We start from the raw sequence: 25,162 nt of genomic DNA, 5'->3' as shown, positions 1-25,162 counted from the left end.
AGCTGCTCCAAAAATGTTCTTTAATGAGTTTTTTTCAAAGCAGTCACCCACCCCTTGGATACTGGGTGCTTGACCTTGGCGATTAGCAATGAGATATCCTTTACCTGTATTGTAAAGTTGCGGCTGTGTTCTTGCCTGTGGCACAAATGCCTAATTTCAAGAGTGTATAATAATTTTTAAGTGGTCTTTGAGCTTCTGAAGGGAGGCAAAAGTAGTGCTGTAATCTGTGTTTGTCTCTCCTTACTGTCTGTGCACAGTGCTCTGCAGTCCTTGGGAATGGGAGGAGTAATAGGAGCCACACATGCTCCCCTCGTTAATTTTTTGTATTTCTTTTAAAAATATCTCCAGTCCAATCCTCCCCCCGACTTCGTTCTTCCTCCCCTTGTGTGCGCTGCCTGTCAAGGATGTGAAAACTATGGATCATTTTTCTGGTGGTTCCTGTGTTTGGCAAAATGCGTGGGTGGCAATGTCAGTCTAGGGGCAGCAGTGGGTCTTGGGACTCTACTCTTACTGCTGCATTAAGCATCTGGGTGACCTCCAGCAATGAGTGGCAGTTTTCTGCCTCGATTTCCCTACTTGCAAGGCAGAGATAACTGAGAGCTTTCTCTACAGAGTGTTTGGACCTGTGGATTGAAAGAGCTGTGGAAGAGGCTAAGCATTGTAGTTTGAGAGGAAAATTGACCTCTAGTTAGCCTCCCCCCTCCTCCTAACTACTCCCTGTGTTTGTTTGATAGTGGAAATCTAATCCTTTGGGAAGGACATATTCCTATAACAGCTCTGATATGTATAAATAAAAACATATTCCTCATCACAAACACAACTTCAAAGCAATTGCGATATGGATTAAAATACACAGCCACCCTCCTCCATACTTATATGCAGCAATGCAAAGTTCAAATGAAGCCATTAGCAGTATCTCCAAATATTTGGCAAAAGCAACCACACTTGTGTAGCTACAGGCAATGAAAGTCCCTACTGCAAAAAGGGAGGGGCGGGGGGGGGGAGTAGCCTGCATTGATCTAATTAGCAATGAGGCACAAAGTATGTAAAAGCTCATTATATATCACCAGGAAAATCTGGCTTGAGAAGTAAAGAACATGTAACAGATTTGTCCATGGGTGGGTTCTTTGTGTCTTTGTATCTTCCAACAGGAAACAACATTTCTGAAAACATCTTAAACACAAGCTCACGCAGGCGCACGCACCCGCACTCATGCACAGCCAGCCAGCCAGATCCTGGAATTTTTCCTCAGCCTTTACTCAAGGGATGCTTTTATGAGAAAGTTCCTGATAGGGACAAAGTGAAGATTTATTTTTTGATTCCTAATGAAGACTGATACTTGCTAATGCCAGTCACAGCCTGAAAACACAGTGTGTGGCTGTTCCAGTATTACCAAACCCAGACGATGGGTTTGTCCCATTGCCCCAGGCAGTGTAGCTCACGCATGAAACAGCTCTTCTCCCTCGAGAAGATTTGCCTAAAAATGGGTACATAAAATGACTTCTTGTAAGTTGCCTTTTGTCTTTTTCTTTTAAGCCTTTCAGGGATTCATGTTACATTTTTTTTTTAAGAGTTCTCTGCAACCAAGAGCACTTGAAACATTTACATTAGAAATTAAGCCAAGATTCCCACCCAATCAGTGTCTCTCAGGAGCTGGAGATTTAAGTAAAACACCAAATATAAGCTACGAAAAAAAAGACCCGAAACAAACAACAAAAAGCCAGCAGCCACCCACCAAGCCCAGAAAGCTAAACAGACAAAACAAAAGGAGAGAGGGAGAGACAGAGGCACTGAGATGAAGAGACTCTTTCAGTCTTGCAGGTGGCCAGTAGCAGGGAAAAAGGGAGAACTCGTCCCACTCCAGCATCCCGTTTTTTAGACTCACTGAGTGAAAGAGAAGGTTTTTGCAAGTCTCCACAAGTTCATAAAATCAGCAACTGTAGGTTTAGTGGGATGCCCTCACTTCGCTCTTGATCAGTTCTTTATCCCCAGAGAGAGAGAGAAGGAAGAAATGTTCCTGGTCTGTCGGGAAGACTGAATTCTGTGTTCCCAGTTTTTGGAGCATTATGGGGAAAAAGTTGTGATGAGGAAAGAACGGAGGTTGCCAGTTGTCCGTGTGGGCATCAGCATGATGCAAGAAGGAGGGATAGGGTTGGGAAAGTGATGAGTGTTATCAGTGCAGATGCAGTTAGTGATTTAGTTGTTGTTTGCAGGGTTGTTTAATACATATTTCATACTGGCTGTCTCTCAATCACAGTCTGTTCTGCCCCTTCCCTTTTCCTCCTCCTATCCATGCTAGCAAGTTTTTTTTGTCTTTGTTTTGTTTTGTTTTTTAATGCTGTGCTTGAAGAAGTGGTTCCCATTCTTTAATTTAGATGTGAAAATCTGTCGACCTAGTCAAGTTCTCTTCTATCAAAACAGGGTGGTGGTTGTTACTTTCCCTTGTTCTCTTTCTCGGATTTGCAGCGCATTTCTCTTAAATACAGAGAATTTGGGTGCATCTTACTTCATTCCATGTTTTGTCCTCCATTTCTACCTCCCCCGCTTCAATAAACAGCATTCTGGGACTTAGGTACAGTTCTGCTGGGAAATGAGGATTTTTTTTGCCCCGCTTTGGTAAGTGAAGACCAAGGCCAGAAACTCCCCAGTTGCCTCTTAATAGGTACAAAGATAATAATTACTGTAACATTTAAAAGGTCTGAGGGGATGTTAATGGCCTTAACCGCTGTGTGTGCAGACATCCTGTGAAGCACAAGAGGGAGTTACGTGTTTAAAATGAGTTTCATCCCAGTTTATGGAAAAACTCTTACAGCAGTTATGAACACTATCATTCCCCTGCCCCAGCTGCATGAAGTTTACCTCCCTGCCTGTTCTGGGTGCTCCATCCTTTGTTGAGGGGAACAAGACCCTTCCAACCTTACAGAGCACGTACAGCCACTGTGTTATATTGATTCTCATCATATTAAGTCAACAACGGCCTTACTTTCCCATCTGGTCCATAAACTGTTTTCATAGAAGTTGCCCTTCATTGTCTTTTTGTGCAGCCTGTTTTTCTGGTGATGACACCTTCGGACTGAGAGGTCCAGTTGGTCTCCTGCTCTCCAGACTAGGCAGAACTGCAGCTGCTTTCTGTATGGCAATCTGTCTTTGTGTCTTCCTCTTTTTTACCCTGGCCAGACTGGTAGGTTTATTTTTGCTGGCCAATTTTGCACTTCACTCCTATTCTGCTTTACCTCCCTTGAGCTCTGCTGCGGCACAGCAAGTTCTCCACCCACCTCCTCCTTTTACTTTGTTTTTTTTCTGGCTGAGGATGTGATATGGATCCAGCCACAGGAAGCAGGGCTGGTCATGTCTGAAGTGACTTAGTGTAGAGGAGAAACATCTTGTGGCTGTCAGAAATCAAGGTGAGCGCAATCAGATGCTGGAGTTCTGCCTGGGCACTGCTTGCTCAACTGGCCAAAAACCCTCTACCCAGGGGGTACTGGTGCTTCACAGCTACTCTGAGAAGTCTCTGCCCTGTAGAGAAGGGCAAACCAGAACATGGAGGATCTGTAGTGCAAGGTGTTGACTGGTTTTCATGAGCAAACCTCTGGTCCTCAGTTGTCCTGTGTGACACCTATGCCCATCTAAAGGCTGTTTTCATGCAACATGGGGGAACCGTATTTCAAATGTGTTTACTGTGCAGAAAATATCCAAGGGTCTGCTTGCACGTACAAATGTGATTAATTCTTTGGTTTTGAGCATGCAAGTCAGCTTCCTCTTTCCAAACCTTTGATGTATGAAGTTGAAGATCACAGTGGATTTTTTTAATGTTGCTTTTTCAGTCTCTGTTAGCGTATGAGTCTGTTAGGTGGTCTTTGGCCTGTAATTGCCTGTTTACAGTTTGTTGGCGTGAGGAGGCACTAGGAGTACCTCGGTTGAATCTGTTGCATCAGATAAATTTACATGCAAGATGTGATGACTTTCTCCTTTTTTAAAAAGGTACCCAGATGTTGATGTGTTTCATTGTTGATGCTCACATCACTGGTTGGTTGCTGATACTTGTTTTCTCTCTATAAATGGGCCTAAGTAGAACTAGATCAAGATGCAGCTGGCTTCAAGTTTTGTTTTCTCCCCACAGATAGCAGAGGCATTAAAAATGGTGTTTTCTCCTTAGCTACGTAGAGAAATCTTTTTCGTGGGGAAAGCGGATATGGTAACAGTTTTTTCTTTCTCAAAGCATAATGTGTTATGCTCATTGTTTTGTAAAAACTGAGCTGCTTCTTGGATCCCGGAGAGCCTTCTGAAAGGTTTGTCTGGTTGAAGATTGCCTTCAGGACCACTTTATTGCACATTAAGGGTGTGTATTTTTGTTTTTACAGTAATGTTTCGTCATCGTGTTCGATAGCTGATTCAGAGCGTTTTTCAATGGAGTCTTGATAGTGACATGGTGTATAGAAATGAATCCCTTTCAGATGATTAGGAATGAAAAGGAAACAGATTGTGTGGTGGACGTTCAAGGACCTAGCTTTTTGAGGAGGTCAGTCTCGCCTCTGAAAAATCTTTTAGCCTTTCATTCTGTGACACCTGCTGAATGGTCCAGCGGCCTCGAAGCTAGAAGTGCTGGGTGCAAGGTATTAGCTCAAAAGCATAGCTGGAGCTGTTGCAGGAATGCTGAGCCCTTTTTGGAACAGGGGTAGAGTGCTTCGCAAGTGCTGAGGCCATGCACTTTGAGCCAAAATGCAAAGCTAACTTTAGAAAAGAAGCTGAATGTTTGTGGTCGTGAAAACTGAAACCAGGTCTTTTTGCAGGTCTATAAACTTGGTGGAGATTATACTGGGGGGAAAAAACCCCTGTCAATTACGGAGTTTGTTAAATGTGCTATTACTACCATATTGGGCTGGCAGAGATTTGGGTTAAGATGGGGCTCTGTGGCCTGTTAATGTATTTTAGCTGGTACTGGTAGTCTCCCACCTAGAGACTCCTGCAGGAGGCCTGTTTTCCCGAGAGGTGGAAGTCTGCCAACCTTCTCTGGAGTAGGACTTGGCCCTCGAGTGAGAGAGAGGCGGAAGGGAGTGATTTATCCACGTGAAGTACGAATGTAGCACAGTGTCTCATTCTGAATAGCTGGTGTGCTGCTGCTGCAGCAGACTTCTTAAACGAACAGGCAGAAGGTAGCTGAAATGGACTGTCTAGCCTTTTTATGAGCTGCTTTTTTTTTAATGCTTGAAACTTGTCTGGAGGAACGAGTAATATATTAGCCACAGAAGGAGAAGGAGCCACACTGCGTCTTGACTAAACATTTGAAAAATGAGCTCGACTATTTACTGGACAAAATTCACAAAGAGAACGTGGCAAGTGCAACCCCAAACAGCAGAGGTTATCCTTTTCTATTTGTTTGTTCCCTTATAAATATAGATCTTTTTTTAGAGGAGAAATTGTGCGTTGTCTGCAAACGTATAGATAAAGGGAGGTACCTAAGGGTGCAAAAAATGGGGGAAATGTGTCCTGTAGTCTAGTGAACGGTACACTGGGAACCACTGAGACCATGGTCTTGTGCTAGGCAAAAAATAGTTGCCAAATCCCGGGCTTTTTCTAGAACTAACATCACGTGGCACCTAACTCTATTGCTTTCTGTAACCATAAGCCCTAGAAGGACTAACTTAAAGTGTGTAAGTTCTTTCCTAAAATTAAAATAAAATAAATGCTAAGAGGTGAGTACTGACATGTCTGAGAAATATTTGTTAACTAAAGGTATGTTCTCTGTTCTTTCAAAAGCTGAGTTTGATTACCACGTCTCAAACTGGGATCACAAGACTCTTCTGAACCTTTGCATTGCCCAGTGTGAGACCTGGGTTTTTCTCTCTGATGCCAGAGTTTGTTGGTTTCAAAAGGTGATGGTTTCTTTGCATCACACTGGCAAAATTACATCATAATGAGGATGCCATAGACTTAAAGTATTGTGGTAGTATGGCATAGGGTATGCAGTTTGACCGACTACATTAGCAGTTCCTCAGATTTTTGTAATGTGATACAGTGAGCTTTTTTCAGGAATTGGACTCAGGAGTCGCATAGATTTGACCTAAAGGGAAGTCTGATGAAATCTCTGATTATACTATACAGGTGGTACTTCTATTACTAAATGATAAATCAGCTCTATGAAAAGGTGTGGGACCTTGAAAGGAAAAAAGATTTCAACAGTCTGTCATCTGTTATGGGATATTCTAAAACATACTTGCAAACCATGTCTGTCTAGATGCAGCCCCTGGCTACATATGGGGGAACCCACACCTATGAGATGGTCATATCCTGTGGATGGCAAAACCAAACACAACTTATAGATTGTTAACAGTACATTTACGTTAAAGTTCCCCCAGCAGTATATATGAAATCTGAAGATTTTTTTTAAACCTTATTTTATAAAATTAGATTTTTAAAAGACTTTTTTGAATCTAGAAGGATAAACTTAAGGATTCTGTCACGTGACTTACTGAAGTGCAGCTTATTTTGTATTGTTCCACACTGCAGTATTTCTCAGAGCTTGAAAAAGGATTCAAGTTCCCAGAGTTACTTTTTTCCTAATTAAATCAATCTAAAGAAAATGCAGAGTAGTTTTTTTGGTATGGTTATGTTTGCAGCTTATTAACATAATTGCACCAAAACTGGGATTGAAGTTTCTTGTTTTATAACAGTGTTGTGGTTTGCAGTGGCCACCACAGCTGGTGAATTGTCTGTTTGCGATGCGTTCCATATGTGCTGGAGACGACAGTGCGCAGGAATTTACAGGGTACGCGATGGAGTACAAATTCTGGAGGTGGGAAGCACTCCTCTCTCCTTTTTCTTGCACCTCATCTCTCTGACTCTCCCCAAAATCCATTTATAGAAAAGCTTATTAGAGCAGCAGTTTCCACGTGCAACATTTGAATGAACATTCAAATACAAGTTAATTTCAGCCGAGGGAATGGCAGAAGGGGTTGTCTGAACTGTAGAGCTTTATTGGACTTTACAGCTTATGTGGAAGTGTGTTTAAAGTAACTGAGGAGTCGTCATCCTTATTACAGAAAAAAACTAAAAGAAAATTTAGTATTGTGTCTGCTTCAAGTTCTATGTGACCGTGCTATCCGAGGGTAATCAGGAAAAATGAATGTATATCATGTATAGTGCGTTATACTCACAAAAATAAACTGGTGATCTTTATATATATTCAGTCATTTAAAGCAGTAATACAGTAAATGACATCAAGTTTGGAACTGGAAGGTAGCAGAGGTTTTCATCCTTGTGTCTCTGGGTGACTCACTCTTAGATTTCCCTGCTACCTCTAGCTCTAAAATATTTCTTCAATTGGACTTTAATTGTGCGGGCCACAGGTCACGCAGCAGCACGCATGCTCCGATCTGGAGCGGGCAGGAGTGCACCCAGCAGCGTTTCTGACAAATTGTCCTGAGCGCCCAAAGGCAGTGTAAATTCCCAGTTATGCCCCCTCAGCTGTGGGAGAGCAGGCAGGACACGGTGGTGGTGTAAAAATCACCAATACAAACCGAGCTCAACGTTGCTTTCTGAGCAAGATTGGTGGAATGAATTCGTAAGGATGCTTCAGGTGGCTGGGGCATTTTTGATCCGGAAATAGGCACTTTCAAACTAGATTTACGCCAAAGTGTTGAGATTGGTTTAAAGCAGCACTGTAGCTGAGAGAGAACGGGAAAAGTTGTTAATTTTATCCTGAATGAAATCCTTGATCTAGGTAACTGCACAGCCACAGCAGTGCATATGCTGGCAGAGAAGGAAAAAGCGCGCGAGCTGCAAAGGCTGAGGGAGGCGAGGGTCCTGGACTGCCTCTTCTGGCAGCTGCATTTAAATTGATAATGCAACTCTAGCACTATTGTGTCATAAAATTACACCCTCAGCTTATCTGCTTCTGTTGAGAGAGGTAGATTAACAGCCTAAACCTTTTACCTCTGGCTTAAATTTTCTGAATAGAGCCAAGTGTTTCACCTGGGAAAAAGAAAGACTTAAGCCTTCTCATGGAGACCTGCAAATCGCACTGGTTTTTGTAGCTCTTAATTCAGAGCTACAAGCTAGAGGAGAATCAGGTTGAAGAACTTTCTCCTAGGAAGCATATCAAATAGTTTTGCAGTGGTAGCAATGAATAACCACAATTTCTCACCTTCATGTGCCCCTGAAAGAAACAAAGAACTTGGAAATTTAATATATGTTTCTAGGGGTAGAGATAAATTAATACTATTTGTATTACCACATTTCAGCTTTTCTTGGCTGGAAGATAGTAAGGTTTTTCAATGTGTGTGTGTGTTTTTTTAACACAGAAATATTTTCTGCAATCATTTTCTTCAGTCACTTAACTGTTTTCACAGGAGCAGCTCTTGGATTCATTTTCAGGTAGAATGTGAATATTTTTATAATGCTAGTGGTCTGCTTCCTAAATGAAATAACTCTAATATCTTTCCATTGTGCTATTCACTTCTTTCGTTACCAGGCAAACTCTTTAGGAAGTCCAGTTAAATCAAATAGCTGGCACAAACCCTGTTGCAGAGAGGCCTCTCTCTCCCAGGCCCGCACTCGGTATCTCCTTGCGGTACTGTGTCCACACCATACCAGCGCTTGGGGGAATCTCGGGAACTGGGAAAGTGGAGGTGCAGATTCCTTTGAGTTCTTTAATTCTTTGTTTAAAAAATGAAAAAAAAAAATTTGTATTGCCTTCATTTTCTACACTGAGATGAACCACTTTCTGCTGAACTAGGGTTACATTGAAATAGCTGGGGGTTTCTATGAAATGTTAGTAAAAACTGTCGTTTCTAGTTAAAGCTAAATCCCTAACAGCATCCACGATAATGGATTAGACCAGCCAAGGAGATTGATTTTAAAATGACCTTATGATTTATTGCCTTGCTACAGTTTATAATTTTGGGAGTATGGAATTTTACAATTTTAACAAGGTTAAAATAATTATCTGTAACATAAGTGGAAAAAATTGCTTTCACGAGTAAATTCAATGGAGCATATTTTGTTTGTAAATCTAAGTATTTGTAGCTCACATCCTTTTCAGAAGTAACTGGTGATTGCTCACTTTCAGTTTAAAAAAAAGGCTTGTTTCAGGTATTTCTTGCGGAGGTTTAGATTTTGTATAAATTTTCAAAGGAGACTTAACACTGATTCCTTTAAGCTTTTTTTCTTGCAGTTAGAAGTTCCAGCAGGTTTAAATAAAGCTTAAACATATGTTTCTGATTAATTTGTAAGCTTTCTGCCGAGATATAGGAAAGTAGGCTGATAATGTGACTGCAAATATTTTTGTTTCATTTAGAATGCATGCTTTGATGCTTTTAAGCAGTGTAATGCTATATATCCTTATAGGTACTCACACAAACAAGTGCTGTGCTTATGCCTTTGTGTTACAGTAGCAGACAAAAGTTGCATCCATGGTGAATGCTGTCCTGCTGGCTGCTGTACGCGCATACAATGTTTGGCAGTCAGCGTTCTTTTTAGAACTCTTTTTTGCGTGTGCTTCCAAGTTCTTGATATTCTACAATATTTGCATTTGTTTCCAGTCCTCCCTTCCTTTCCACCCCCTATTTAGCCCTCTGCTAGTAAAGTATTATGAACCAGAAATGTCACGTCCCAATGTGGAAAAGTGCCTAATGCTAATGAGAGAAACAGCTTTGGGTTTGCGCTGATCAGTTACAACTCTCTGTCTCTTTGCTTGTATTTGAGAGTTGCCTTGTTGCCTTGAAGAGGCATTAATAAGATCTTAGCCAGGAGAGGTAGGTGCAGCTGATTATCTCGCATGCTCACCCCCTTTTATTTGAGAGGGTGAGTACTGCTCATGTCATGCTTGACCTCAAAGGCAGAGATTGTAACATGGAGACTCCTCTCATTAAAAATAAGTCAGAAGGTAGGAAACGCCTTGCTCAGATGATTATTTCCAGTGTTTCTTTCTTGTTCTCATTAGGGCTTCCTATTAAGTTATTGAGCTGGAACTTAAAAAGGGCATCTGGGGTCAGGCCAAAGTCCATCTACCCCAAGTACTTGACTCCAACAGTGAACGAAAACAGACAAGTCCAAAAGAGCAAAAAAATGGGTATGCGTTTGCTATTTACCTGAACTATTCTCCCAGCCTCCAAATGCTTTTCAGCTCGGGGGTTTTCCTTGACGTGGCAGGACAACAGTTGATCCAAATAGTTGGGGTGCCTTGTGACTAACTGCTTAGTGATCAGCTTTTCCATCTTTGCCCTGTATCGGTTTTAAAATTTACTGTGGGAGGAACATTTTGTGGCTTCCGTGGAATGCTTTGCTTTTGAATCTACTACCCCATCGCTGCTATTCTAGCCACGGTCGCAATTGCAAGATGTGAATGAGTTGGGTTAACTGCGCTAAGTTGGAGCTCTTTAAAGCTTTATTCATACTATGTGTGGTATAGAAACAACTATTTTAGAAGTGAGCATCCTTTTAAAAAGAAGCCCTCCACCCCAAAAGCAAAACAAGACAGTGGTTGTTGCTTCATTATCCTTTTCTTGTAAGTCCAGTCCTTGACAATATCTGGTTTTCAGCTGTACAGGCCTTCAGGGAGGGAAATATTATCGTTAATGAATTCTGTAGAAATTCTTACAGTTCAAATTCACATAGGGTTTTTTCTCTTTAAAAACAAATCTTGATTTCTCAGCTGAACCTTTCTGGGCTTAGAAGCAGAATGTTGCAATCTCTGTTTGGAAAGATGAGGTTCTCCCCTTCTCCAGTGTTTGCAAGGTCAATGGGACACAGGACAGAATGATAAATCCTGGAATGCAAGCGGGGGAGTCCTTGCCTCCTCTGCAAGTTCAGGGTGAAAAGCAGAGTTCTTTTATCGTGATGTCACGTTCCTTGCTTTTCAGCTGTGATAACTTGAAACTGAACCTGGAGTCTGGAATTTTACTTATTGCAGGAGAGACTCGTTAGTGGGCAAATTACAGGTGAGAGGTGGTATGTGGCCAGTTATTTATTGCTTGGCTTTGTGGACGCAGCCTGTGAGTGACTCAGTCGCATGTGCAGTTTCTGCTGATTGTGTTTTATCCTCTCTTTCTGGGATCCAGTTGGCTTTTTATTCTCCAAGCTCTTTTGGCTTCACATTAAATAGGAGCTTTTGGGGGGGCATTTGTATGGGAATAAGAAAGCACAAGTTTATAATTTGTTTCCAGTTAACTGCCAGCCCCCTCACATACGGTTGTCAGCCATTACCTGAGGTTCTTTAATTACTTAATGTATTTATTATTTAAGAATATGCCCCTCAATTAATTTAAAGTATAAAATCACTCTTGCTGTTCCAGAAGGAGAGCTCTCCTGTTACCCAGCCATGTGAAAAGATTTTTTTCTCATGGGTCCTCTCTTACATCTGAGGATGGTATTTCACATGTTCTTTTCATCGGTGCCTGCAGGCAGTCACCTGCCCTCACTCTGACTGACAGTGTGTTTCTGCCCTGCTCTGTGCGGCATAGTAGTCTGTGAAGCCATGTGCCAAACCAGAGCAGGGAACTGATCCAGCTGGAAAATAACCCGGCCAGATAGCTTTATATTTTTCAGTCTGATACATTTTCTGCCCTATTTGTTGTGTGGCCACACAAGTAGCTGTGCTGACAGAGCAAGAAGGTGGCAGTATGAATACTGGAACGAGGGGCTTGGGGCAAGGTGGCCTCTACTTGAACTGGCCTGACCAGCACAGCCTGCCAAATGTTAAGCTGTGCTCTGAAAGAAATCTTAACTTGCAGTCTGAACAGACAAGGCAGGGTTCAGGAAAAGGGAAGAAATCTTGACCATGTTCTGCAGATGGAGAAGTGATGTTTGGAGAAATTTGGTGGCTTGCTTGAGGTTACACAATGGGATCAGTCTTTGTCTAATATTCCAGCCATAAAACCAAATCTTCTTCCTGATATCTGAGGAGTTAACTTCTCAAGTCAGAATAGAAGGGACTCTTAGGTACTTGTCTTCTGGAACAGAGAGGTCTTGATTATGACCTTAGACCAGCCTCATGATGCCACCAGAAGAGGCTTGCAAGTTACATTTGGCTGTAGCTAAATTCCCAAAGACTTTGTGTGGTCTACTTTTCTATTAGTAGGTGCTAAATATGCTTCTCTCATTTACTTATGTTGGGAAGGAGAGAATCACCCCCTAAAAATCTGTCATGTGAAACAGAGGGCCTTGTTAGGACAGTCTAAATTTAGAGGGTCTTATTAGAGCAGTATAAGTTTCAGCTAAACCCTTGACTCCACTGTTTCATATCGGCTTAATCTGGGAAGCTCTTGATGAACAACCTCACTTAGGTCTACATTCAGGGGCCTTCTACAGGTGTCTTGCTCTCCCTGCTGACTACGCCTATGGCCTTGGATGGAAAATAAGCTGTGTGATATGAACTGAAGAATTTATATTCTCCTAAATGAAACCAGCCCTGTGGACGAACCTTGGGAAAGCCTATTTCTCTCTTTTTTCCCCTCTTTTTCTCTTTTTTTTTTCCTCTTCTTTTTTAATAAGTGGAAAATAATACACATGAATCTTGCTCAAAAGGTTATTCTGCCTGGCAATGCTCTCTCTTCGTGAGTATGTGAAGGGAGCCACTGCAGTGGGGTGAATCCAGGGTTAGGTTGGCCCTTCAGAGGCTCTGTGTTCTCTTCTCACTGTGGCTTGATGATTTGAGGCAACTGCTTTCCTGTGCCTCCGTTGCCCTGCCAGGAGAACAGGCTAATGGTGCTTGCCTTTCTGTTGAAGTACGCTGAGTTCATCCAGTGAAAAAGCCGTTTAAGAACGGGGCTGCTATTGTTCACTCATGCAATTCTAGGATCCGTGTGAAGAATGTAACGTTCAGCATGCTTCAGCTGAAGGTCTGAGCTCCAGGAGGGCTGCTGCACTGAAGAGAGGGTGATGTGTTGGTATACCTTGCTCTGTTATGTTTATCCCACAATAGAGTTTGAGCTTTGGCTGCAGAAGTGGCTCCCTCACTATGCAACACCACAAAGCACGTTCAGTACTGCAGTCTTTCAAGACAGGGACTTCAGCTCAGGATTGGGTTTCCTGTGGTGAACCTAATGGGCTGAGCTTCAGAACATCCTCTGAGGTCTGTCTGTTTTGTGAGGCTTTGGCCTGAGAAGGAAGGGTAGCTTTATTTAAAAATAGCTGAAGGTTATGCTGATCAAAAATCATGCGTTTTGCATTTTAATGATTTGCAGGGATGGAAGAGCATCTGCTAACTATGTTTTAGCAATAAATTCTCTTGAGTGCTACCTAGTGCAAATTACTAATATTAATTGTAAATGGGGTTGAATTTTATAAACAATAATTATTTAGTTCCTCATCAAATATGATTGATAGGACTGCTTATCTGAAGTGACAGTGGAATGCAAGCATCTTATCAAGGCAGGAAGAGAAGAGTCTTACCAGGATCTGTTCTTTCAGCTGATAGTGTTTCAGTTGTGAGGGGCCTTACGTGCAACGGGGCTTGCTTTGCAGAGACACCTGGCTTAATTCTGCAGGAGCTAGTAATGCTAGTGCAGTGTCTTAGGCTGGGCCTTGAACAGCTAACTGTGGACGTGCTAGTTCAGGTTTCTGTGCTGGATTACTCATAACAGAGTTTCTAGAAAGGGTGAAAGGAGGAGGAAATCATGAGCAGAATGCACTATTTACTTGGGCCAGGAGGCTTTATGAATGGATTTTCCTAGATGCATGCGGAAGACCTCAGCCTTTCAATGCCTTCCTCCCAGGAGGTGGTGTATGCCTGCTGCCTGGCTGTAGTGGATTAGTATTTCACCTGTCTTCCTCTGATATAAATATTTGTTCAATGAGAGTGCTTTGGTTCTATTTTTGATAAATTATTAAGGAGTTGTGTGAGGCTTGACTAATTCATTAGGAAGTGGGGATGCAAGCATCCATGCTTCAAAGTGTAGCACCATAAATAGATGGACATGACAGATCACCTAGGGTCTACTTTCTTAAGTTTGGACTTCAAAAGTGTCATGTATGGAAATCCTTTTGGGTGACTTAAAACGTAAAGGATTCATCATCATTTGTTTCTCTGAAGCACTATTCACGCATGTCTATTGCAGTGTGAAGAGGATGGAAGAAGTACAAGTGGCTGCCACTACTTGTGCAGTGATGAGGTTAAGAATTTGCATGACAAATTGCACAGGGGAGCCGTTTTTTTCTTTCAGACAGCTGGAACAGGACTGATGCTGTCCTGTACCTTTAAGGCAAGACCAAGTGAGTCGTTATTCTTGACATCCTTTTGACTTTTAAAAGACTTCTATTTGGCTATTTAAACTGCTGATTTGTTTTTCAGATTCAAAACTTTGCCAGAGATTATTTCTCATACCAAGCTTGCTCTGTTATTTTTTAAGTCTGTTTTATGTTGTAAACATAGGTTAGAAATGTAGGTGCCGTCCCAATTTTGTTAGCAGGAGTCCAGCATGGTAAATATTTATATGGCGTGCTATTTCCATGGCCTTTAGGTGTCTGTAGTGTTGGGAAAATGTTTGGATTGGGATGGTGAGGATAAAAATCTGATAGAACTGTTTAAATTACTTTCAAGAAAAAGGAAATGGGGGAAGAAGTGAGAAGAATGAAGATGGGTGTGTGTTTTTAAAAAATATTATAATAAAAAAATTTAAATTCTTCCTCTTTCCTGGATTAGTTAGCTTGTTGTTCAGAAGTTGGAAATGCATTTCCTTTTCATAAAGGATGTTAGCTAAATTTCAGAGTTGTTGCACGTTCTTTGAAACTTAACCTAATGGTGGCAAGGGTTTCAGAACAAAAAAGTGTATTTACAGGAGGTAAGATTTCCCTCAAGTGTATTAAATAAGCAACTTAAAAGTAAAACTGAAATACTGATTCAGTATATCTTCTATGCACAGCTGTAAGGTCTAGCAGCCAGTTGCCATAAATTATTTTGAAAAAGTTTGTGTTCAACATTTTCCCCTTTTAAGGGGAAAATGCAGCATGCCATCGTGTTGCAATTCCTGGTTATGAGAGAGAAGTTGCAGAATTGACCAGCTGCACCCTTAATCCTTTGATATCCTGTGAGCAGAACAAAGTTCTGGAAATGTCAGGCTGATGTAACAGGACTTCATATGGAGAACATTAGCTATTCCTAGATTGGATTCGTAAAACGTAGGCAGGTTCAAGATCGCAATCATGTCAACACAATCTTGCCAACAAGGAGAAATCTATCCATTGATCTGTCTCTGTTAGAGCTTGTTCTATGTGCTTGTGTTCTGAAAAGCCTATCTGCAAATGCAATGCTCTCTCTGGAACTAATAAGATTTTGTGAAGTCCTAGGAGAAAATCAGGTGTGGTAGTTTTAGTGATTTCATATGAAAAATATGAACACAATTACACTGCAAATAAATAACCACCTCACATGGTGATAATATGAGCATAAAAGCTATTTATTTTGAGGTAAGGTAACCACTGCAATAGGTATATATTTTGTGTGTATTATTCCCAGAGGAAGCAAGAAATCACTATAAACTTCATAGGCCTTTGTGTTTTTGCTAATTTAAATTTATGTTCTGTTATGTTTGACTTCTCTGTAATTTTTTGAACAAGTGACTACTTAACCTGTCTTATATTCATTTGGAAGTGAAGACTTTAATTTTTATGAGATTTTTTTTGATTTATTTATTTATTTATTTATTTTTTATGAGAAGAAAAATGTTCTGAAGCTGTAAATCTTGTTTTTTGGAACAGATGGTTTTGGAATACCTAGTCAAGCAAGCAACATCCCTAGAATCCCAATCAATTAAATATGATATATTTCATGCACCTTTGACCATTTCTCTCTTGTAGCATGTAAACAGTAATCTGGTAGAATCTAACACATTTAGGGAAGAATTAATAACTCAGTTTGTTTTGGCCCATTAGGTTTTTAATACATTCCCTCAAGCTGAAAGTATACTGATTTCTGGGGCCATGATTTTCCAAAGATGTACTGTATGTCTCCAGACTTTGTGCTCTCTTTTTGACTTCACTGTTTTTCACCTGCTCTCTTAACACAAGCTGTTTCAACCTAAGAGGGACCAGCCAAGCCAGGTCTCATTGACAACCTTGTAGCTGAGTTGAATTAAACAAGAAGAATGAACTACAGGGATGTCCCCAGTAGTGTTCTGGGGATCTCTCAAGCGTAAATGAAGGGGATGTTAGCATTTGTTTCTGCTGGCCAAAAAAATGATGACATTGCGTAGTCAGTTCAAACCAAAAATGCTTTTGGAGCCCGGATGAACCCTTGGCTTAGTCCACAGCTAGGTCATTGGGCAATGTTGTAAATGCAGTCTTTGTCTTGCAGTTTTAGATCCTGATTGACAGGTCAACGTGATCTCAGGGTTAGAGCTGGTCTTCAGAGATGGTCTGAGACAGGCTTCTCTCTGCTACCTGGAGAGGTTGTCTGAGCCTACGTGAGCGTAGCGTTGACCACTTCTTCCTTTGAAAGATATTGGCATCTGGCCTGTTTTTGGGGAGAAACTGAAAGCAGGCTTCTATCGGACAGGAGGCACAGCCTCCTGCGCTCCGGGAGCTGCACAGAGGAGACCAGAACTCAAGCCAAACAAATTGTGACTGAAAATCCTCGCAAAATTTCAACTTCAGTCTCTGTTTTTTCCCCAGGTTCTCAGGATAGGTTTGTTGATTGCTCCTGTGGAGCAGTTTTGGTCCTATAGGATCAGATTGTGGGGAGGGGGAGGTCCAGCTGGCTTCTAGCGACTTAATTGACACAAAGCTGAGAAATTAGTCGTAAAAATAAAAACTGTAGAGGGGAAGAGAGGGAGGATTAATAAAAGTTGTCAATTGCACATGGCTGTTACACTGAAGCTGATGATGAGCGCTGAATTCAGCTTAGGACCTGCACCTTCAGAACTGGATGTGCACCTTAAGAGGCATTTTATAAGAAGCGGATAGGGACATACATGTTCTTGTCACGATCCTCAACAGAGCCTGTGGTGCTCTGATCGTGTCTCTGGGTGGAGTTTCTAACTGACCCGTGGAAGTGCATGACACCATAGAGCATGCATTTTAGTAGTTGAGGGTGGTTTTTTTTTTTTCTTTTTTTTGACTTATCAAGAAAATGTTTGAGTGAGGGCTCTTTTTCAGACAGCTTTAGTTTGATATTATGCACCAGCTAACTTGCTTTCCGTGTCTGTGGGGCTCGCGTAGCAACACAACTGCAAAGCAGAGCCTGGTGGCACGGGTTGTCTCCTGTTACTTCTGTGTTTCAGCTGCGGAGGCCGTAAAGGTACATGTGAAGCAAGGCTGCCAAATAGAGTAATGGCACTTGGCTAGTCCCACTTGCAGTGCTTTTTACCTGAACATCTTAAAGTGGCTTTGATTTATGAGTAAAAATATGAGCCAGATGCCGCCATAGAGAAGTATCTTGTCCTGCTGTGTCCTCAACAGGGCAAAATGACATGGTCTGCAGTGGGAAATGGGGAAGTGTCTCCTGGAGAAAGGAGAAGGGTCTATAAGAAAAGGATAGCGTTGTGTCATTACATGTCTTTGCAAATTGCAGAAACTGAAAATTGCAAATTGTGATACTTTGTAGATTCCTTGCCTACTGCTCAGTAGGAGTGTTTCACTCATGTTCTGTAGATTCATTCTGCATGCTCTCTTGGTTCATAGCTTATTCTAAATGTTGGTTGGTGCTGATAGTTGGGCTTCTTGAAGAAAAAGTAGGATTACTGAAATCTGTAAAAAGGAACTGACTGAATTATTTGCAGTTGGTAACCAACACGGACACTCAAGCAAACTGACAGTTCGGGGGCGGGGGGGAAAAGCATGTGCGTCCATATCAAACCTTACCTGACATGAGAATGATCCAACAGAAGAGTCATGGTAGAATGTTTAATCTATGAAATGTAATGACAATAAAAACCCATTGAACTTTATTTATGATATATCTTTTACCAGACAGCCTAAATGTTGTCACTTTGGACTGCAGTTGTTGCATGACAGTCTTTTAAAAATCATTTATGTTCTCATAGAGTTGACAGAACAATGAAGATTTGCTTTCTAAATTCTCATTTTTGACCCAAGTGTTTGAGCAACAGATTACTAAGAGACTGAAGTAGTCTTATTTTTGTAGAAAACGGTCAGATGTGTTTCCCTCCTCTCTCCCTTTCTTCATCGATATGTGAGTTTTGGTACTGTTTGTTTTTAATTTTATTCTCTTTTCTGCTTGCTAGTGTCTGCCAATACATGCCTGGCATTAAGCCCCTTCAGAATGGAAAAAAAGGAATCCTGAAGCATTGATGAAAGGTGGTTCTATTTCAGCTGTTGGAAATGTTAACGAATGGCTTAAACTCAGCTGAATATAGACTGTGGTACAGCCTGCTCACAGCTGCTTCACTCTTCTCTTTCTGGGGCAGGGTTTTTGACCCTCTGGAGTTTTTCACTTCCCTTCTTTTTCCCTTTGTCTTTTTTCTTTCCCTGTTTACTGCCATCTACATGGCATATGTCTCACAGGTCCTTTCTCCAGCCAAGGATGACTAGGCACAGTTCCCTTAAGATGCTTTTTAGGATCTTCCGGGGAGAATTGTTAGAGGCCAATCAAGTTGCTCTCATCTTCCACAGGCTGTGAAATCCCACTCTCTGAGAAAACTGTCATTGACTGTCAGCCAAGCTGACTCGTGGATCCCCTGATCGTGTGGCACTGACATCGTTGTACCAGGGCCAGCCTACTATGTCTGCTTACTATTCACGGAGTGATTTAGCTCAGTCCAAGAACTGGTTTCTGTTTGCCTCAGCTTGGTCTGTAGCAATTGAATAAATTTTGTTTTATCTTAATGAATTAAATAGAGGAGCAAGGTGTCTGAGTTCTCTTTGTTGAGAACGTCAGGAGACATTCTATATCTATGCCGAGTTGTTCTTTCATAGATACGCCTGAAATACAAGCTGGCTGCATGAATCACGCTGAAGTGTAGAATTTAATTGCATTGTTTTACTTTAATCTTCTTCAAAGCACCAAGAGCTTTTGAGTGTTATATTTGGAAATACTGGTTAAATCGTTTTGCATACGCTGTGCAGCAGCATCTAAACAAAATCACACCTTATCACCTTACTGTGCTTTCTGTGTAATTCAGTTCATTAAGGCGTTTGATGTTGATTTCATTTTGCTCATGATGGATTTTAGCTGTGCTTGGTGATACCTCATTAAAAGATTTATCATTGAAGTCTTAAGAGTAATCAGGAGCTTTTAGCATGTGCCTCCGTTCAAGGGGACCTTGCAATGTTTTGTATGGAAGCACAGCAGATTTAGTGTTGCGTTTATCCTTTGACCCGAGTCAAGATCCATTTATCAGTTATGGAAAGGGGAAGAAATTCCTGAGTAGCAAAAGCCTATTCTGTCCTCAGGATGTTTTGAGGAAAAATTTTGGATAATGAGTGGGAAAAGGAAAGCTATTTTATGAAACAACATGCTTGTACCACTGAGAATGGTGTTTAAGGCCAGGGGGCCTTTTTCCTGCTCTATTGCATGTTCCTGTCCATTTACTCATACTAGTACGGGTGCTTGTGCAGCCAAACATTGAATCAATTCCAGAAGTTGCCTCTAACTGAAAGCTATGCCCCGAAATACTGTTTTGTTTCATGGATCAGCTCTCTGAATGGGTTCACTATGCGGTCCGGCTGGCAGATATTATCAGTGCAAGAAAGGGAGTAGTAACACAGCTGCCTACACTGAACAGCAGCTGTAATTCTTTGATGTGTATTTCTTTGAATGTATCTAATCTGACGTATTCTGTATGGGACAGCATCCTTAGCTACTTGAATCTTGCAGAAGGCTTCTTAATGCACTTAATTTTCTGTGGATAAGATTATCTTCCTACTAAAATCTGCATGCACCTCAATAGTTTCCCTTGGGCTGCAGTCGGCACAACGGCACACATGAAATGGTGAGTTGATGGGGTATTTATTAGCTGTGCAGTTTTAGGGGGAGGAGTTGTGCTTCCGGCCACATTGTGAGGCCTATTTGTAGATTAACTTCTTGTTTTGCGTCCTCATTGTGAGGCCTGTTTGTAGATTAACTTCTTGTTTTGCGTCCTCATGTTTTCAGTTCATGTGCTAAAGAGGAGGTGAATCTCTGGGAAGATGGATGACGGCAAAATTCAAAAGAGAGAGTATGCCAAATCGGTAGGGTTTACCTGCAAGATTAGTCTGGTACCTTTCTGCAAGTTAGATAGTGTGTATATACCTATATTGAACTGCATGTGACAGTTCACTGTGAGTTGTCCAAGCTTTGCCCTGGCTGCTTCTAGAAAATAGTCTAGTGATTAGCACGTCCTGCCTGCTGACACAGTTTAGCTGCCACCGAGAGGGTCTGACTGCCCAGTATGGAAAAATCCTTCAGGTCCAAATCATTCTCCCTCGTCCAAGTGAAGGTGCTTGGATTTCTTCACTCTTCTGCCCAATGGGCTTTTGGGGAGAGAGAGAGAGAGAAAGAAAGAAAACGCTCCATTTCCCTCTTAGCCAAAATATAAGCCATTAAACATTTTTTGCTGTACCTCATTTTTGCTCTCCATTCCCATTATGCTTCCTCAGTAGTATAGTGTAGGACTCGTTCTTTACTGGGGCAGGATAGGACTAGGTTGCCCAACAGACTTTTCATTTTGTAGCTTCAGTGGTGCCTGTGCAAGTTAACAACGTGCACAGATGTGCATGGATATAAATAATGTATGCTTCTGCATCCTTGGATGCAATCTGAGCCTGGTGTATTTTAGTCAACAGGGCTAGTATTTGAATTATACTTTTACCATCCATCTCTGTTTAAAAAAAAAAAAAAAAAAAAGTTTGCAATGTGCTAGTTCGATCGTCGTCCTCCCAATGCATTGTTGTGTTTGTAAAGGAAATTGTGGCTTGTTTACTTAACGTGGCACCGGTTTGGCTCCAGCACCTGAGTATGCATGATGAACTCTTGAACCCGCAGTATTGCCTGTGGGATTGATACTGTTTTAAATAAACGAGCATTTGGGGTTTGCCTGGACATGATGTAATGAGATAATTGCAGAACCATTTGGCTTTTAACCGCAGACATAACCTTTTTTTTTTTTTTTTTTTTTTTTTTTTTTGTAATGTGCCCTATTTAGCTTAGCTAAATAAAAAGACATTAATCTTAAGACTCTGCTACTTCTCCGAGTTGTAGAGGAATTATGGCTTGATTGCTTGACACACAACTTCCCCAAAACTTAGTATTAAGGAATGTCACTGTTATTTTTAACTGTCTCCAGCAGGAGGCTTTTTATCTGGAAGAAATCCTTGGATTTACCCCTTTCTCATAGTTTCAGGGTGTCTGGGAAATTTCTCAGTGCTTGCAAACAATGCCTATGCATGTCTTGTCCACGTTTTAGTCTTCAACTCTTTTGCCCTGTTAATTAAGAAAAATGCGAGCCCTTTCCTTTGTCAAGAGCACAAAAAAGAGGCAAAAGAGGTGTGCTGATTCTTAGGGCTTCTTTCCGCTGTTAACTCGTTGACTGAATTGTTGAGATTTTTGTGTCAGGGGTTTCTAACGTTGCCTAATTTGAATATTTTCTTGTTTTAGACTTCATATTTCCTATCTCATATAATAAGTGTACATTATAGCATGTGTTCAAATTCACATAAGCTGCTAGTTAGTCTAAAAGTTCTTATGAAGTTGTTTTCAATCATCTCCCTTTAAAGCCATCTGCACCCTAATAACGCAAGATAAAGACTGTGTTATAGTGATGCTTTTTGTATCTAGCTCAGATAAATACAGGATGCAGTAGCTGACTGCTCCCCTCTGCTGTTTGGCTGGTGGTGGCTGGAAGATCTATCATCCGTCCCACGTGTGCTAGCACTTAACAGTTTTTTCAGATAAAATTCATGTAGTAGAACTAACTGGTGACCACATCTAAATTGAATTCCTCCAGAAAGGAAACGTTGTGCCCAGATTAATTTCCTCATGCAAGAAATGCATGTTGTTTTCACAAATTTGTAAGACTTTTAACAGTAATAGGAACACCAGATTTCAAATGGGAGGTTTCACTTTTAAATTTGGATACCTAGCGTGGCTGTGCATGCACGTGTTGACATTCAAGTGTTGATTTAATAAGCCATGGTGATTGTCATTAGTTGCACTGTTAGCAAACGGTGTGTGTGCTCCCTGCCGCCCAACTTGTGGAAGATTGTGACCGCCCAGTACATTGCCAGGCCTTTAATGGTTTAATGGTACATTGCCTTTAATCATAAACATTTTAAATCAGAAATAGATACTGCTTAAACACGTAACATTTTACAAGCTGAGGGCCTACAGTGCTGAAATCACCGTTGCTGTCTTGAAATCGCAAGAAAATAGAAGCGTTGTACGGGGAAGACAATTTAATTTCCAGAAGGTACAGGTTAAATATCTCAAATCTGAATAAACAAATAATTTCCAAATGACGGCAAAGAGGAGATGGCTTAAATTTCTGCCTCAGTCACAACTTATGCGTAACCTAGGTCAAAGCACAGCAGACGTCCACCTGTGAAGCGCTTCCAGCAGCAAACAGAGGCTTAACTGAATCACATTGGAAAATAGAGTCCTACATGTGGTGGTCTTTGTTTTGGTTTTAGTATGAAACTGAACTTGATGCTGCCCACAGTCTAAATTTTCATAAAATAAATATAAATAGTTACATTGCAGCTATCAATTGCAAGAAGGTAAGGTGGAGAGGAGTCTGAGTTTTGTCTGCTACATAGAGGGGGTTGATATTTACTCCTTGGCGTGGGTCATGGATGTTTGAAAAGATTATTGCAGTCTGTGCTGTAGATGGATGCCAGTTTTAACCTGTGGTGTGGGGGATTGTACCTTAACATGTTATTTTCCTGTCTTGCCCAGTGATGACTGACCGCGGTCACTCTATGCGAATCTCTTTCCTTCTGTGTCAAGCAAAGTGGGATAGCATAAGGCTATTGTAGTGATCAGATGTGAAACAATTACCTAATAGCAGATATGGATCTGAGGGGCTTATCCCATCTGCGCTACTATGTAACTTTCTCTGCAGTTTTAGGAAGAGAGGTTTATATCAGTCAGGACTTACTTGGCAGCTGAAAGATTGTTTTTATCGCAAGAGTGCGAAAACTGTAATTATTTTCTAGTAAAAGCTGATGTTTTGGAAAGCAGGCAAAGCAGGTGCAGATTCTACATGGTCTTGTTGTGATCAAAAGGATTCTGATGGCTTTTGGTCGCCATGATCAAGTGCCAAAGGCCACTCTAGCAATCCATTGTTTTGGGGGGGAAGAGTTTGAAAGTGAGACCAAGACATGCATGAAGATGAAAAAAACCCTGAACCTCATCCCCCTCCCCAAAAGCCCCGCCATCGCAGCGGCAACGTCACGTTGCTTAGCTTTTTCAGTGGGTAAGGGGTGAGATTCCCCACTTGCAGGCTTGTCATTCCACCCATTTCACTTTGGACAAACCTCCAACTGTATTGTTTTTAAGGAGGCATGCTGTTTGTTTTGGGAGGTTCTTGTGTAGAAATAGAGGAGTTGTCAAAATATGATGGGTATCATCTTTTTAATTGCAGCCACATTAGAACTGATTTTTTTTTTTTTTCCTTTTTTTCTTGTATGTCCCACAGGTCATAAATGTTGATGGAACGATGAGGAAAACCCTCCTAGAAGATAAGCTTCCACATATATTTGGGTTCACGCTGCTGGGAGACTACATCTACTGGACTGACTGGCAGAGACGAAGCATTGAAAGGGTGCACAAGATAAGGGCTAGCAGAGACATCATTATTGATCAGCTACCAGACTTAATGGGCCTTAAAGCAACAAGTGTTACCAAAGTGTTTGGTAAGCACGAGCAATCATAGGCTGGATCCAGAGTAGTTTTTAGACGGGCTTGCTTTCATTAAGTAACTTTTTATCACTTGTGATGCGAATAACTATGGTCTTGTATGTTTTAATGATTTCAAAGGAAAACTGTACCTGTTTTTTCTGCAGCTGGAAAAGCATAGTATTTCAAAAGAAGCATGCGCTTCCAGTTTTTATTGACACTCAGCGTAAGTCTTCCACAGCTTCCGTTACACTGTCTTTGACTTTTTGTCAAAAGAGTTAGGAACTTTATTCCTGCCTCCAGTCCATAGGAAGTCTGGCGTCATTACTTCCGGTGCTCACAGAATTGCTCTATTTTCTATTGTTCTCTTCCTCCAGTACGAAGTCCCAGTGTTTTTCGGTTAGCAGGATGTTCTCCCCCACTGAGTGTGGGGTAGTCACAGGTAGTGGCCATTACAGTGTGGCCCAGCCGCAAATGAAATGCACTTAACTCTTGCCCCGAGCGTGACGTTAGGGAGCAAGTTGGGCAGGAACTACCCTCACGCAGCTGAAGCTCTGTGTCCTTCCACTGCGTCTGATGAAACTTGTAGTGTAAAGAGGTGCACGGAGGCCAACGGTTTAGGGCCGCAGCTTGCATAGTGCGGCAGAGTCAGTCAGGGGTGTTGCCAAGCAGTTTGAATTCCTTCTGGCTTCAGTAATACCACCTAACAGGCATACTCACCGCAGACCTGTCTGCTACCTGGAAGACTGGAGTCTGGGCATGGCAGTAAATGGATTAACTATTGACTATTAAAACAACTGACAGTTGCAAAAGAGTGACGCATATTGCGTTGCTAAATTACACCCTGCCAGTACATGGATTTCCAACCTTTCAGGAAGTTATACTTAGAGCATAATAACATCTTCATGTTGCAACTTGATATACTGTGAAAGGGCTTATTCCTAAAGGTAGTGGATGTCACAGCAGCACAGGGGCATCACAAATTGCATTTCATACTAACCTCCCCCAGCAAAGTTAGGACAGTCGGTACAAGGGTGATTCTGAACTTGTTTTCTTATACTGTATAACATGAAACTTCCATACCCAGGTCCCAGAGCTTTAAGCGGATCTGAAAAGATGTGGTTTTGGTGGGGTAGTCAGCTCTTAAAAAAAACAAGTTTCTTGACTACCAGTGGCATGTCAATGGGGCAAATCAGCTTGATCCATTGATTTCAAATGCTTCTAAACAAACTCACATAAGCTAAGGCACTGTGAAATCTATATGCCCTAAAAAGGGAAAATGAAAAAGAAACCTTGGTCAGAGCAATCTTGGAGATTTTCTTGCAGTAACAGTCTTTAAATAGCTAAATCCCTGGTTCCAGCTGATAGAGAAAGGCACCAGTTTGTCTTTTGACACTT

General features: G+C 41.4%; 1 protein-coding gene across 8 annotated transcripts in view; it reads left to right on the top strand.

Moving 5' to 3' along the window:
• The window catches only part of LRP5 (LDL receptor related protein 5), a 182,894-nt gene that overhangs the window by 114,661 nt on the left and 43,071 nt on the right, over positions 1 to 25,162 (top strand). For all 8 annotated transcript variants that reach the window (XM_009668307.2, XM_009668299.2, XM_068944612.1 and 5 more), the window contains one exon: positions 23,565 to 23,781. In XM_009668307.2, the coding sequence (XP_009666602.2) occupies positions 23,565 to 23,781 (217 nt within the window). The remainder of the gene's footprint in view (positions 1 to 23,564; positions 23,782 to 25,162) is intronic.

Source organism: Struthio camelus, chromosome 5 (genome assembly GCF_040807025.1).
Source record: "Struthio camelus isolate bStrCam1 chromosome 5, bStrCam1.hap1, whole genome shotgun sequence".
Lineage (NCBI taxonomy): Eukaryota > Metazoa > Chordata > Aves > Struthioniformes > Struthionidae > Struthio > Struthio camelus.
Note: the sequence above shows the minus strand (reverse complement) of the source record. Positions and strands in the feature narration are given on the sequence as shown.